This window comes from Clytia hemisphaerica, unplaced genomic scaffold, assembly GCF_902728285.1.
Source record: "Clytia hemisphaerica strain Z4C2 unplaced genomic scaffold, Clytia hemisphaerica genome assembly, whole genome shotgun sequence".
Taxonomy (NCBI): domain Eukaryota; kingdom Metazoa; phylum Cnidaria; class Hydrozoa; order Leptothecata; family Clytiidae; genus Clytia; species Clytia hemisphaerica.
In genome coordinates this window covers 54,001-67,333 of record NW_027104355.1, presented here as the reverse complement: position 1 = coordinate 67,333, position 13,333 = coordinate 54,001, and the positions used below count along the sequence as shown (strand labels likewise).

General features: G+C 35.9%; 1 protein-coding gene across 1 annotated transcript in view; it reads right to left on the bottom strand.

The window, feature by feature from the left end:
* LOC136818139 (uncharacterized) overlaps positions 1-13,333 on the bottom strand; it is a 63,477-nt gene that overhangs the window by 32,359 nt on the left and 17,785 nt on the right. Inside the window, exons 16-31 of the mRNA XM_067074498.1 lie at positions 11,842-12,010; positions 11,125-11,234; positions 10,085-10,253; positions 7,878-8,000; positions 7,450-7,524; positions 6,720-6,962; positions 6,280-6,485; positions 5,758-5,924; positions 4,815-4,962; positions 4,265-4,421; positions 3,447-3,479; positions 3,041-3,112; positions 2,501-2,675; positions 1,936-2,002; positions 1,244-1,411; positions 561-675 (exon numbers count right to left, since the gene is read on the bottom strand). Coding sequence (XP_066930599.1) covers positions 561-675; positions 1,244-1,411; positions 1,936-2,002; positions 2,501-2,675; positions 3,041-3,112; positions 3,447-3,479; positions 4,265-4,421; positions 4,815-4,962; positions 5,758-5,924; positions 6,280-6,485; positions 6,720-6,962; positions 7,450-7,524; positions 7,878-8,000; positions 10,085-10,253; positions 11,125-11,234; positions 11,842-12,010 — 2,197 coding nt within the window. The remainder of the gene's footprint in view (positions 1-560; positions 676-1,243; positions 1,412-1,935; positions 2,003-2,500; positions 2,676-3,040; positions 3,113-3,446; positions 3,480-4,264; positions 4,422-4,814; positions 4,963-5,757; positions 5,925-6,279; positions 6,486-6,719; positions 6,963-7,449; positions 7,525-7,877; positions 8,001-10,084; positions 10,254-11,124; positions 11,235-11,841; positions 12,011-13,333) is intronic.

The window sequence follows — 13,333 nt, the reverse complement described above, 5'->3', positions numbered from 1 at the left end:
CCATATTTTATGCTTATTGGTTCCAGAGCTATCATTTGCCATACAAAATTTTTTTTTAATTAGCAACTGTAATTTTCGGGCCAGGGCTTGGCACTACTTTGCATTCTAGCTCATTCTTTGAAAAAATTTGCTTTGACCACCCCTAATATTCTACCACATTTATGCTTATTTGGTTAAGGGCTATCCTTTGCCATGGTTAGATTATCTAAAAGGTTTTTATTTTACAAGTGAAAAAAATTGGCTAATTTGAGGGCTTGAAGCCTTAGCAACCTGGTTGCTTATTGTAGTTAGACCCGTTAGACCATCTAAAAGGCTTTTCCTTTACGTGATTTAAAAAAAATATTTTTGGCTTAATTCAGGGCCATCTGTTTGATTTTCTGTCTATTAGACTAGGAAAAATGTCTTGATAATAGAAATATTTGAAAGCCCCTCAACAAAAATGAAAGTCGTATTTACTAATGTAATAAAGTATCACAATCGTTATTTGAAACACGATCAAAACATCAACTTTTTAAAAGCTTTTTATCAGAAGGGGAATTTAAAAAAGTTTATTCGCATACCTTCAATTTTTTTTCCATGCCAGATAATTTTTCGGACACCATATCCAACTTTTCAGCAGTGTCCGAAACTTTCTGATGAAGTGGTTTCACATGTGACTGCATGATATAGTTGTATCTATAGTAAAGAAAAAAAATAAGAAAATCGAGCTTAAGCGATTTCCAGCCGGAAAATTTTTTTCTCGGGCTTGTTTTGGGCATTGCTAATACACATCTCTGTGCAAAAATCAGAAAAAACTAATGATGAAATCTCCAGAAAATGCCAAAAAACCGGTTTCCAGCATATTTCCGGTATTTTCAGCAGGAACATTTTTTTTTCGAAAATTGGGCTCCGTAACTTTTTGGGAATCACCATTTTGCACCATTGTGCAAAAAATCTGAAAAAACTATTGTGCCAAGCCGGAGAAGAGATGGTGACGAACATCCGGACGAACATCCGAGGTAGGTCCAAAAAGTTGATCGAGAAGGAGTAGAGTAAATTAAGTCCATGCATTTATTAGTCTGTTTGTTGCTTTATATCTCTTTTGAAGACTTGAGTATTTGAGACTTAGTTTACAACATCCTCCAGTAAAAGGAGCTAATTTTCCGTCGTCTTCAGTCATTCACGAATCAGAACAATCTAAAGCTAACAGTTTTACCACAGAAAAAGTACCTGACATTAACTCGCTAATGACACGTGGCCTTACCTGACAACTCCTCTGACGTAGAGAACCAGAGAACCAATAGCTATGTTGCCAGTCCTTGTAGACAGGTAACCAGGCGCAAAATGTGGTTTGTTAACGTAAGGACGAAGCACTTGTAGTGTGGCATCTGGAAGTTCGACATCGTCAAAGCCGGAAAGATCTTCTTTGAATCTACAAGTAAAGAGTATAATCAAGTCACCAAGATATGAATGACATCGTTTCAAAAAGTTTCGTAACTATCTTATATTTTACACGAAAATAAGTTGACACAAAAATGAACACGTAAAAAATTAACACGAATTTTTTTCGCCTTTTCAAGGACACTACGGCTCGTTTTGATTAAAGGGGACATTTCTTAATTCGTGTTAATTACATGTCTACTTATTTCGTTTAATAAGGTATTTGTGAAATAGGGACCTGACTCTGGTATGCAGTGAAAAGGTCACGTGTCTTCCTAAATATAATCTGAAGCGGGGACTAAAATAACTTTTGATAGAATACGAATTAGTAGTTTTTACTTGTTGAAAAGATATTTAAGAGCGAAATACTATTAAATAGAAGAAAGTCGAGAAAAATCAAAATTGAAGATGAAAATAAAGAAGATAACTTCTTGAATTATTTGCTCCTGATTATAGTTTTTAAAACTTTCAACTTCTAGCGTCTAGTATGAAGTCTGGAAAAATCAGAAAAAGTACCTTTCAATATTAGCCATGATTCTTTTAGCGCCTCTATTCCATGTCAAGTCAGCCGATGGAGATTTGACTGCAATTACAGGAAAACACAAATATTCAAACTTTAACATAGGAACGCACTCCATGGTCCTAGGGGACGGGGTTAATTTGAGTATGTCTTTGTGTAATACAACCACATGCAAAAAACTTTTTTCATCAATAAAAAATTTGACAATTCAGGCTTTTAATTGAAAGAAGAAAAAAGATATTCCCTAGAATTTCATTCAACACAGCGTTTCGACTGAGGCCCTACACAATGTTTTTTATAAGCAACACCAATTTTTGGCTCAGGGCTATAATGTTGCTTAGTATTCTAGCCCAATTTTCTGAAAAATTTGCTTTGGCCACCCTTACATTATACCACATTTATGCTTATTTGATTAAGGGCTACCGTTTGTCGTGGTTAGGCTATCTAAGAAAATCGTACTTTAGAAGACAGTCAAAAGAAAATGGCTGGTTTCAGGGCTCGAGGCTTACCAACCTGATTGCTTATAAAAAAAATTGCGTAACGTCGAAAAATTAGACTCACCGACAATAATGATAGCAGCCAAAAGGTCTTCAATTTCAGTGTCCGGTTTTTGCATCGAACGAATGTCCGATAATTCCCTGTCGTCTAAACTTTGTAAAATGGATTTGGTTTCCCTGACGATAGCGGCTGCTTTAAAGATGGCGCGTTTATGAGCCTCTTCATACTGCGGAATGAGCTGGTAGGGAAAAGTTAAGAGTTAAAGGGTGAAAGTTCGAAAAAATTTTGAAATTTAAACTTTCAATATATGCGTATTTTCCCTTAATAGCAATACGTGACATAGCATTCGGCTTTCGTGCGCAGGACCGTCAGTTCCAGCCGGGTCATACCAAAGATTTACAAAATCCTTCATTATTTGAAGTTGAACTTCCTCGTGGAAGTAGCCTTAAGTAGCCTCTTAAGGCCAAATCTTCGCCATTTACCCTATGAAATCTCTGTCACCTATTAATATCATAATTCAGAATTTAACAGAATGATTATCTTCTTCATAGCACCTGTAACAGATATTTCGTCAAACAGAATGAAACATCAAAGAATTTATACCTTTTTCAATTTATCACGTTTACTTTTGGTCTTTTTCACCAGTCGTGTGTGTTCTTCTGTGATCGCACGATCCTATGAAAAAAGAAAAATGAGAATGATATCGAAGCTGAAATGATTTCCGATCAGATTATGAAGTCGCTTTCGTTTTTGGGCAAAAAGGCGACGCGATTTTTGAATGTTTTTTGATGCTCAGATCATTACACTTGCCACAGAATGCACAGAATTAATGGATGACCCATCTAATGTCCAAATAACGTCGAATAAACAACGCCGTACGATAGCTCGGGTTTTGTTTAATGGTGTTATGTTCACCAAGGAGACCGAAATTTTTACTAAAGCTGATCTGATCAATTCACATATTAAACATGTAGTAGGAGTGAGCATGTCGACAAGATAACGTTATTACCTGACCAATCTGAGTCAACAAGGTGGTGCACCCCTGGAAATATAAATATTTGAATAATAATATTATTGTATTGTATTAATATTACAAATATATGAAAACTAGTTCAATCTTACTTGTTCTTAAAAAATTGAATCATTAATACACGCTTCTCGAGATGCATAAATTTATTGTTGTCCTCGTTTTCAAACTGATTTCGTTGCTATAAAATTACATATTCACAATGATAATTCGGTTGTTTACACCTCATGAGACATTTTGAATTTCAAGTACTTTTGTTTAAGAGTTTAATGTTTGCCTTTTGGGAATTTAAATTGGTTTAAATGTATAATTTCATAGCAATGAAATCTATTTGGAAACGAGGACAACAATAAATTTATGCATCTCGAGAAGAGTGTATTGGCCTCTGGTATGAACAACTGGTATCGACCTAGCCGCTTTAAGTTCTAAGAATATCTTTCCATTGGCCCATTCCATTTATTATTCATAAAAGGGGGTGGCAGGATGAACATTTACAGGGGGTTAATTCGAGAAGAATTTCCAGGGTGTCTGAGAAAAGGTTTTACCAGGAGGTAAAAAGTAATTCTGAAATTTCCGAGGGATAGAAGACTAGTTTTAGTTCGTCCACCCTCACTTTAAGGTATGAAAAGAATTTTTCCAAGGTGTTTTGTTATTTTCCAGTGGGTTTCTACACATTTTCAAGAATTTTTTTTTCGCTTAAAAAGGTTCGTTTACCCCCTGTATGGATATTAAAAGGAAAAGCCCAATCACAACCAGATGCTTTGAAAATGAGTTTTGCTATAAATTTGATTTCTCATTACCTGCTGCTTTTGAGTGATGACACGTTTCTCATGGTCCAATTTTTTAACCAATGAGAGACCAGTTGAAGATGACTCCTCGACGGTCCGTAAAGTGTTACGTATCGTCTCTTTTTGTTCTTCAATTTCTTTTGTTTTAGCAGTGTAAAAGTCAACGAATCTAAAAGGACAATCGTGTAATTTTCACTGATTAGAAACAAGAGTCGCAAAATGGTGATGAATGCTTATGAACATCGTGAAATCACGCAGTCAGGTGTAGTTTACTAGGATTACTAGACAACTGGTAAATTTGACTGGAGTTGTTTATACGATAACTACTACAGGCAATAAAAATTAGTATTAACTAAAATTTGTCCCTCCCATTATTTTTTGCTTACTTTCGGCTATGTCTAAATTAGTCATCGGAGCCAAAGAAATACTTTTGACGATAGCGGAAGGCTTTTTTTATTATCAAAAGAAATATTGCTTTTAGCATAGCGAGATGTGAAATTTAAGTGCCCTCAATGTTTTGTCCTAAACATACGTAAAAAAGTGAAAAATATCATCAGTTCACCTTTCAATGAAAAGCTCAAAATTTGCATTAGTGATATTGTTATGACGACCGGCCACTTCACCACCATCTTGCTTTTGCAATTCGATATGAAGAGCAGCAAGGAGGTAAGCAATGTCCTGTTTCTTCGACTCCTTCAAATCTGTTAACTCTACAAAAAGAAGAACAAAGGTTTTAGGTGGTTATGGGCGAGCGATGAAACCCAGAGTTATATCCTCCCATACCAGCAAAATAGTGACAGGAAATTTGTCCTCTAAGAAATTAGACACCCAGAAAATAATCGCAAAACTTACTACTTATGCAAAGCAAAGTTAGAGATTAAAGAATATGGTAGTTTCCATTTACACCTACAACCATAATATCAGCGACAAAATATCTTAACAACAATAAGAAAATATCGCAAAAATCTGGAATTTGGATTTAACATAGGTTAAATCGCGGTTTAACTTTTATTTGATAAGTGTCACAGTATTGGAATGGCTGGGTGGCCACCCTCTGCCAACTGAGTCTACTTTGCTAATAACCACGTGACGTAGGTTCATAATGGCTATCGCAACTCCCTGTTCAAGTCGACGCTCTAACTGAAAGCAGACAGGATGAAATATTTTTTACTTCCCTTCCTCCCTGCAGTTATGGTTGTAGGCGATCCTCACTTATTTATACTAATATTGTATTTATCGGGACAAATTTTCCCCAAATCTTATTATTCGAGGATTAGCCATAACTTCATGCCAAACTTATATCTACCGACTCACACTTACTTCTCAGCCGTCTGACTACTTGATTGGTTTCTACCCCTAATCTAGGCCATAGGCAAATGGAAAGTTAAATTAATCAAAATTTATACAACTTATTTGAACGAAATGTTCCATTGATACGAGTTTTTCACAAAGGATTTGGTTGAAAATTAGAAAACCCAATCAAAACCAACTAAACGTTTGCATACCCGATAAAACATACTGTGCAACTTGAACTAATTTTTGTTGGTCCCAGATCTTCGAGTAAACCACTTGCATTGCCGTGATCAAGTTTGGATGACGTAAGCTAATTTCTTGGAATTTTTCATCAGTGAATGATAGAGATAACAACACGTGTAGATTCTCGTGAATGTTTCTTCAAGAAAGAGGGAAAGAAAATAATTTGATGCTTACAAGCGATAAGATCAGGCTATCTAAAGGTTTAAGACGGAATTTATATTATCATTGAGGACACCCAAAGAGGTTCAACGCGGGAAATGGTGGCAATGACTTCAATTTTAGTCGAGAAAAAGAAACATAGTTTCAAGGTGAGTTGGGGACAATGCTTCTTTGGCACACTTAATTCTTTGTATCAAACCTGGAAGGTGAATTTAGAAAGGGATACCGAAGCTAGCAAATCATCTTATTACCTCATCGGTAAGAAATTCGACACATTTTACCGATTAATTATTTACCGAGATGTATAAAGAAAATGCTTATCATTAACTTACTTTACAAACTCGTTCCAGGCTTCCGCTTTACTTAGTCTCGCTTGTTCTTGATCACCAGATGTTCGAATGGTATTGATGACAGAGTTTTTATCTTCTTCGTTGAACACGTGTGCCATGGTACCTTTCTGTAGAAGTTCATCCACCAGAGTGATGATACCGTCATCGAAAAGTTCAAGGGAGGTCAATGTGAAGATCACTTTTTGTTTCTAAAGATGAATAGAAACATTTCGAAACTGAGAAGTAGTATAAAGCTATGACCAGGAAATTGGTTTTCGTTGAGCAGTGAGATTAAAGGTTTGAAAGAAAATACAATTTTAATTAACTTAGACTTGGGTAGGTAGGTAATCCCAGTCAGAAAATTCTATAAACTGGAGTGTATTCAGAACTTGGGTAATTCCAGGACTTTTTAGTCATTCCACTACAAACAAAAACATTCTTACCTTAATCCCAGCTTTAATGAGACAAGAAACCAAATCGGATTTAAACATTTCCATATCGTAAACCCGATCGTTAGCTACTGACGATGGGTTAACGGTGAATAATTCAATCTGGAGGATATCCGATAATAATCGGAATAACATGGGCGGGATATCGGGCGATCCTTCAATGATGAGAAGGGCGTGGCCGTTAGAGAAGTTGGATTGTAAAATTTGTAGAAGACGGTACATGATGCGAACACGGTCCTAAGAATGTAGAAGTTATATTCCATTGATATGCAAAGTGTCAAGGAGCCTCTGTCATTCGTGATTGTACAAGGACATCCTCTGAACTCATCGGAAAGACCCTTACGAAAGAATTCTTATAGGCTTCATAATGGTTTGGTCCAATTGATTAATATCTGGCAATTTTATTGGTCAGCTTGCAAAAAAAACAGAAACCATTAAAAATCAAGAATTACCTTCAAAATGAAGTTGAAAATACCGAGGGGTAAACTACTCGAAAAAAAGTGTACGTTATTTCTATTTGACTTTTTGAAGATGTGTACGAGAATCTTTTGAGTGGTTTACCCCTCGGAAAATACAGCAAAAAATCTTTAAGATTCTGGGAGAATAATATGGTGGGCACTTTTCAATAAGGTCCGTGTCGTGTACAAATGTAGTGCTAACGAATAATTGCTTCGCCGAAAAGATTGGAGAAGTCAACAAACAATAAGTTGAGAAAAAATAATACCTCAAAGAAATAGATCTTCAACTTGGGGTTATCTTTGTTGAATTCCATCAAATGATTCTTCAAGAAAGTTTGAAGCTAAATTGAAAAATCGAGTTAACGATAAAAAGGGATAAAAAAATCGGAATCCCAATGGGGATAGATGGAATTTTCTATCCCTGCTATGGAAAAAAGTGAACGATAAAAAGAATATAACAATGGATTTAAAAGGCGGTTTAAAAGTCCCCTGGAGTAGGAAGTAACACCTGACGATGGGGATAGAAATTTTATTTAGTGGAATGTTTTGGAGTGTAATGTTTTAACAATGAATTTCGAATGGGGATGAAATGAACACCAATATCCCAGTTTTTTCCAACGGAGACGAAATTTTCCAGTGGTTAGGGGTGTGATACTGGGGTGTGAAAATTACAATAAATTCAACAAGAGCTTACTTGTTGAATGGAGAACTTGTTGTTCATTGGTGATTCTTGGTTTTCCCAGCGAACGACCGTTTGTGTTTCCTTATCCACTACGATGTTCGATAGAATCGGAACCTCATCTTCTAAAATCTCCATCTAAAGAACAGACATATCGTGTTTAATGGAAACCATTCAACCATAACCAGATAGTTTAAGATTATCGGTCATTAAAATATTTTGGTCCAACTATTTTCCAAAGTTTATGGTAATTTGGAATATTCATAAAAAAAAAGGATTCTTATACACGATTACACAGTACGTTGAAAAGTTTTGTAAAATAGTTGAAAATTTCACTAAGAGCCATAAAAGGAATCAGCAGGCTAAAGATTTCAAACCTTAGATTTTTCAATTAACCTGAAGATAGGTGCAATTTCTGCAAAAGTACAGAAAGTAACAGGTTTCTGATTATCAAACATTCCTGGTTCTTTACAGAACATCAATCATCAATCAGGTGGATGATACATATTGCGAAGCTCTTTATAAAATTGATTTAACGAGTTAGCAATGAAACTACAAAAACATTGGTGTGTCAAAAATACCGTATTACTTTGAATAAACGCCCGGGGTGTTTATTAAATTTTTTCGATTTAAGGAGGGGCGTTTATTCGAGGGGGACGACTAAAGAAGGAGGCGTTTATTAAATTATTTTAGTCTAGAGTCGAATATTTAGAGCAAATATACCCTTTGTTTTAGTTGTTTATCAGGATTTTAGTGCAAAATTTCTTTGGCTCAACGACTAAAATTGCATCGAAAATAGACTACACGCTTTTTTTTTTATAAGAATACACTTTATAAGAATGTCCATGATGAAAATGTCCAAAAAACTAAGAATATGCTAAGAATATCACCATCATGGAATTTGGCTACTGAAGCTAAGAATGCCATTTTTAGAGCATTTTCAATCATCAATTATCAATTATTCCCAAGTAAGGCTCACTCCTTTCACAAAAAATGCCATTTTTGCTTTTGAGACGTGTGTACTAAATGTTAAATCTAGTCTGAATTAGGATCCTAACCTAAGAATGCTAAAAGAATATTTTAGGATGATTTTCCCAAAAAAGTTAAGAATATCCATGATGAAATGGATTTACACCATTCTTATAAAAAAAAAAGCGTGTAGTAAACTAATCGTTGAAAACAGACCCATATACAAAAAATTCAAGCTCCAAATAAAAAATAAATATTTCAACGACTAGAAGCTTCTTCCCTCAAAAAACGTTGTTTAATTTTACAACCTTTTTTAGGTTTTTGAGAATCCGTCCAACTTTTATGACTAAATGATATTTCATAGTAACATTGAACATGGGAACATATAAATAATTGAGCATTTCCAAAAATGCAATAAACAGAATGAAAATTAAATGCAATCCCGTACGAGTCAGACATACAGAAATCTGTATGTCTCTCCTTACGATTTTAGGTGAAGAAAAAAAGGTTATTTTCCTTTTCTCTCACGCGCGCTGAATATTTAATTAGTGTTTACATTATTTGATGGACAGTTTTACTATAAGTAATAACCGACTAGTTTACTAGTCTACATCGAAAACTCCTTTTCAAACCCAATCAACACTGGTATTGAAGTATTAAAGTCACGAGTTTCTAATAAACGCCCCTCTCCTAAAGGGGGCGTTAATTCGAAGGGGGCGTTTATTAAATTATTTTCCTTTTAGGAGGGACGTTTATTCGAGGGGGCCTTTGAAAGAAGAAGGGCGTTTATTCGAAGTAATACGGTATACCAAAAAGTGGTGTATCTCGCCACAGAAGGTCTTGAGGGCAATGCACAAAAACCGATTTCAGGGCCTACTTTGCTCTGGCCAACAGTAAGTTTCATTTGCTGGCACAAAGACATGGTAATCAAAACACTGAATCAAAACAAAATCTCTGCGACGTAGAATTCCAGTCGCGAGGTTGTATAATCATAGAGAAATCATACCCTTTACAATAGACCTTTTCATAAATTACGTCACGAAGATCACTTGCCTCGTATTCAGACAATTACCATAGTGATTATGTCTCTTGAGACATTAAATGATTTTTTTATGAATAGGAAGTAGTTTTAATAAAATCCACTGGGAGTAATCACCATGACAATAATTTCAAAACGAGGCAAGTGATGTTCGCAATCGCAACGTAATTTATGAAAAGGTCAATATCAATTTTCTCAACAAAAATATGCTCACCTGTTCCTTAGCAAGTTCCTTCTTAGCGATGGTTTTAAAAGTGTGACGCCATCTTTCTTTGTCGACGTCATCAATCAATACGTAATGATATGTCCAGTGAAGTTCATAATACCATGTGGTTAAAATGTCACGTGGTGCCGCATCAGATGGCAGGGAACGGCAAAGTTGCCTGTAAAAGAGTAATAGATTTCCGAAAGTGCGTAATATATGTATTTCTATAAAAACGGAAAAAGTTCCTGTTCAGGTTTGTAAAGAGTTGTAAATATATCATACCTAGTTTATTTACATTTAAAAAATTAAAAATGTCCCTTGAATCCGAGGCTAGAATTGCTCTTAGGTTTTGACCAAATTTCAGGTTGTTATTAGGGAGGTTAAGTATCAAAGATAAATCTACGCGACGAACGGACCTTTTCTCTGCAAGATGGTAAGGGTAGCAAAGTAGATGTTATATCTTCTTTGTTCAACAACGAAGATTTTCACGGTTTTTCGTTCTTGAGCTGTTTTAGCCTGGATTCTAGAAAATGCAGGTCCACATGTTTACTGCAGGTTGCAGGTCAAAACCCGTTCGTTCGTCGCGTTGATTTATCTTTGATACTTAACCTCCCTAGTGAGGTTAAGTATAGGCCATTTCACAGTCGCAAAGCGTAATGGGTAATCAGGACCACTGCGCGCTAATAACGACTTACTATTGGTCCAAAGTTTTGAAAAAAATTGAAGATTTTTGCGTCTAGCCAACGGGAAGCCGTAATGGAGGCGCAACAGTCCTGATTACCCATAATCCATTTCGACCGTGAAATGGCCTATACCAAGATAATCACGACGACGGACGAAAAATGTAAAAGGCTAGTGGAAATACGAAATTTGATTGGTTGAAACTCACTAGCCTGTTAAATTTTCGTTCGTCGTCGTGATTTTACCGATTTACTTAACCTCACTAATATACCATTCTTAAAAAAAAACGTGTTTCCTGGAGCCTTCACCTTTCGTCATTCAATCAATGGCTGCAACATATTCTACATTGAATTAGTTTAAGGACTTACGTGAACAGACGTTTGAGCGTCCGCATGGTGAACACATAATGGAAACGTTGCGGTGTTCTCAGGTACATTGTTTTCATAACGTTTTGCAATTCAATTGTGATGGAAACGATCTATGAAAAGTTGGTGGAAAATACAGAGGTATTTGAATGTCTCTTGGGATATAAATAGACTTGCCCGTGTAGAATCGTGGTAGAATTCAGGGTATACTAAAAACCCCACAAAGTGTTCTGTCTTCCAATACTTCCATGCGTTGAAATTTTTACTTTTAGACAGTCTTTCGATTGTTTTCATGGGGTCCACGGCCAGCCGGCTCGGCTATCTATGTACTGAACGGAACATTGGAAGGAGAGGGGATTCGAACCGCGAACCCCTGGTTTGAGACGCTGACGCCTTTGACAACTTGGCCATCGCTCCTAACTCAGAACAAATTTCATCATTGGATGTAAGATGATTATGAGAATTGTCCCTTAAGAGTCATCTTACGACTTTCGTAAGCAAAACCATTTAAAAATATCTTTTACTCAAAATAGTACAATTGACTCTCTCTAATTCGATCTTCAATGGACTAAGTATTTTCTTCGAATAATAGAAAGATTCGGATTACGGAGAATATTTCATACGATTTTCAGCAGAAGGGAAAAATGTTCCAGTTTGAATTAAAGATAAGTTCGAATAATAGAGATTCGAATTAGAGAAAGAGTTGGCTGTAACACTAACTTTGTTCAAAAGTTTTTTCATTGCTGTCACATTTTCCATTCTCTTCATATGGGCGTAATCTTCAACATTGGGCGTTTTGACCGCCATCAAGTCCATGAAACTGCGATCTTGTGGACTCATGAAATGGAAACTAAGAATGGTGTTGAATATACGTTCCTGATCATCCACACTAGAAAGAATGAATAAAAGAAGAAAGTAGTAATGATGAAACCACGACCGTCTGAAAAAAATCGCGAAATCTTCGGCAACCCCTTCCCCCCGCTCGTAGGAAGATTTGCCGTTAACTTATAATTAAGTGCTATCAATCATTAACTTTAAATTTTCAAATATATATTTTTTCAAATTTCAATTGCGCGCAAGACACGCCCCAACTAAGAAAATGAAGCCAATCTCGGGTGGGAGACAAAAAACGGCATGGGTTGCGGCACTCCTAGGTCCAGACCTACCAGTACAGGACCAAAAAATTGAGTAAATTGAGTGATGCCAGTAGCAGTCAATGAGTTAAGACAATACCTGCCATTTGATACACAGTGTTGTCAACTGTCTGTATTCTAAAGTCAAGGTTCTGGTTAAATCACACCGTATGCTTTCTTTACGTCGAATTATCATGTGCGAAAACAGCTTATTTTATTAGTCTATGACGAGTGTGCAAATATGACCATATAAAGGCCTGAAAAATTGATTCATGGATTTCCTTCAACTCTCCAACTATTAGATCACGAAAGATTGTTGAGAGATAGGAGAATTGAAGAAGGATTTATTAATAAAATACATATGGCAATACAAACAAACCGAAGGGAAAATGTTAATTTAATTTTAGGTTTTTTTCAATTTCATTGAAGGCAACATTTATCAACAACAACAACGACGCATATCAAATTCTAAATTTTAGTTTCATTGAATTTTTCTTAGCAGAGACTTGTATACAGGAAGATCGGGTTAAAATTGCTACTGGAGCCATAGATTGAAAATCAATACACATTACATGTCTTAAAGCTTGAAACTCTACCTTTCTAACTCAAGTATTGGCTGTCTACCAGACGACATCGCAAGATACATAAAAACCACAATGGAAAATAATTATATTCCTATTGAGGACATTAACGACAACTGTCTCTCGGACGAAAAACGATTCACGCCTCTGTTTAACAGCCTCGGCGCTTTATACATCACTTTCGCCGTTACCGGGACGCTAATGAATATTATTATCATCATTGTGTACTGGTCTAAAAAATCTAAAAGCCAGTATGCTATGATAATAGCACTGGCGTTTGCAAATTTATTAGTTTGTATTGGTTTGCTACCATTCGAGGGTGTAATCTCCTTGACAAATTTCAACGAAGTGTACTTCTTACCGCCCGTTTTGATGGTGGCACAATTAGCATTTTGGTACGGTGCTACAACATTGTCGGTTTACATTTTACTGTTGATGACAATCGAACGTTTTATTGTCATCCGTGATCCGTTTCATCCATTAAAAAGACGCAATCTG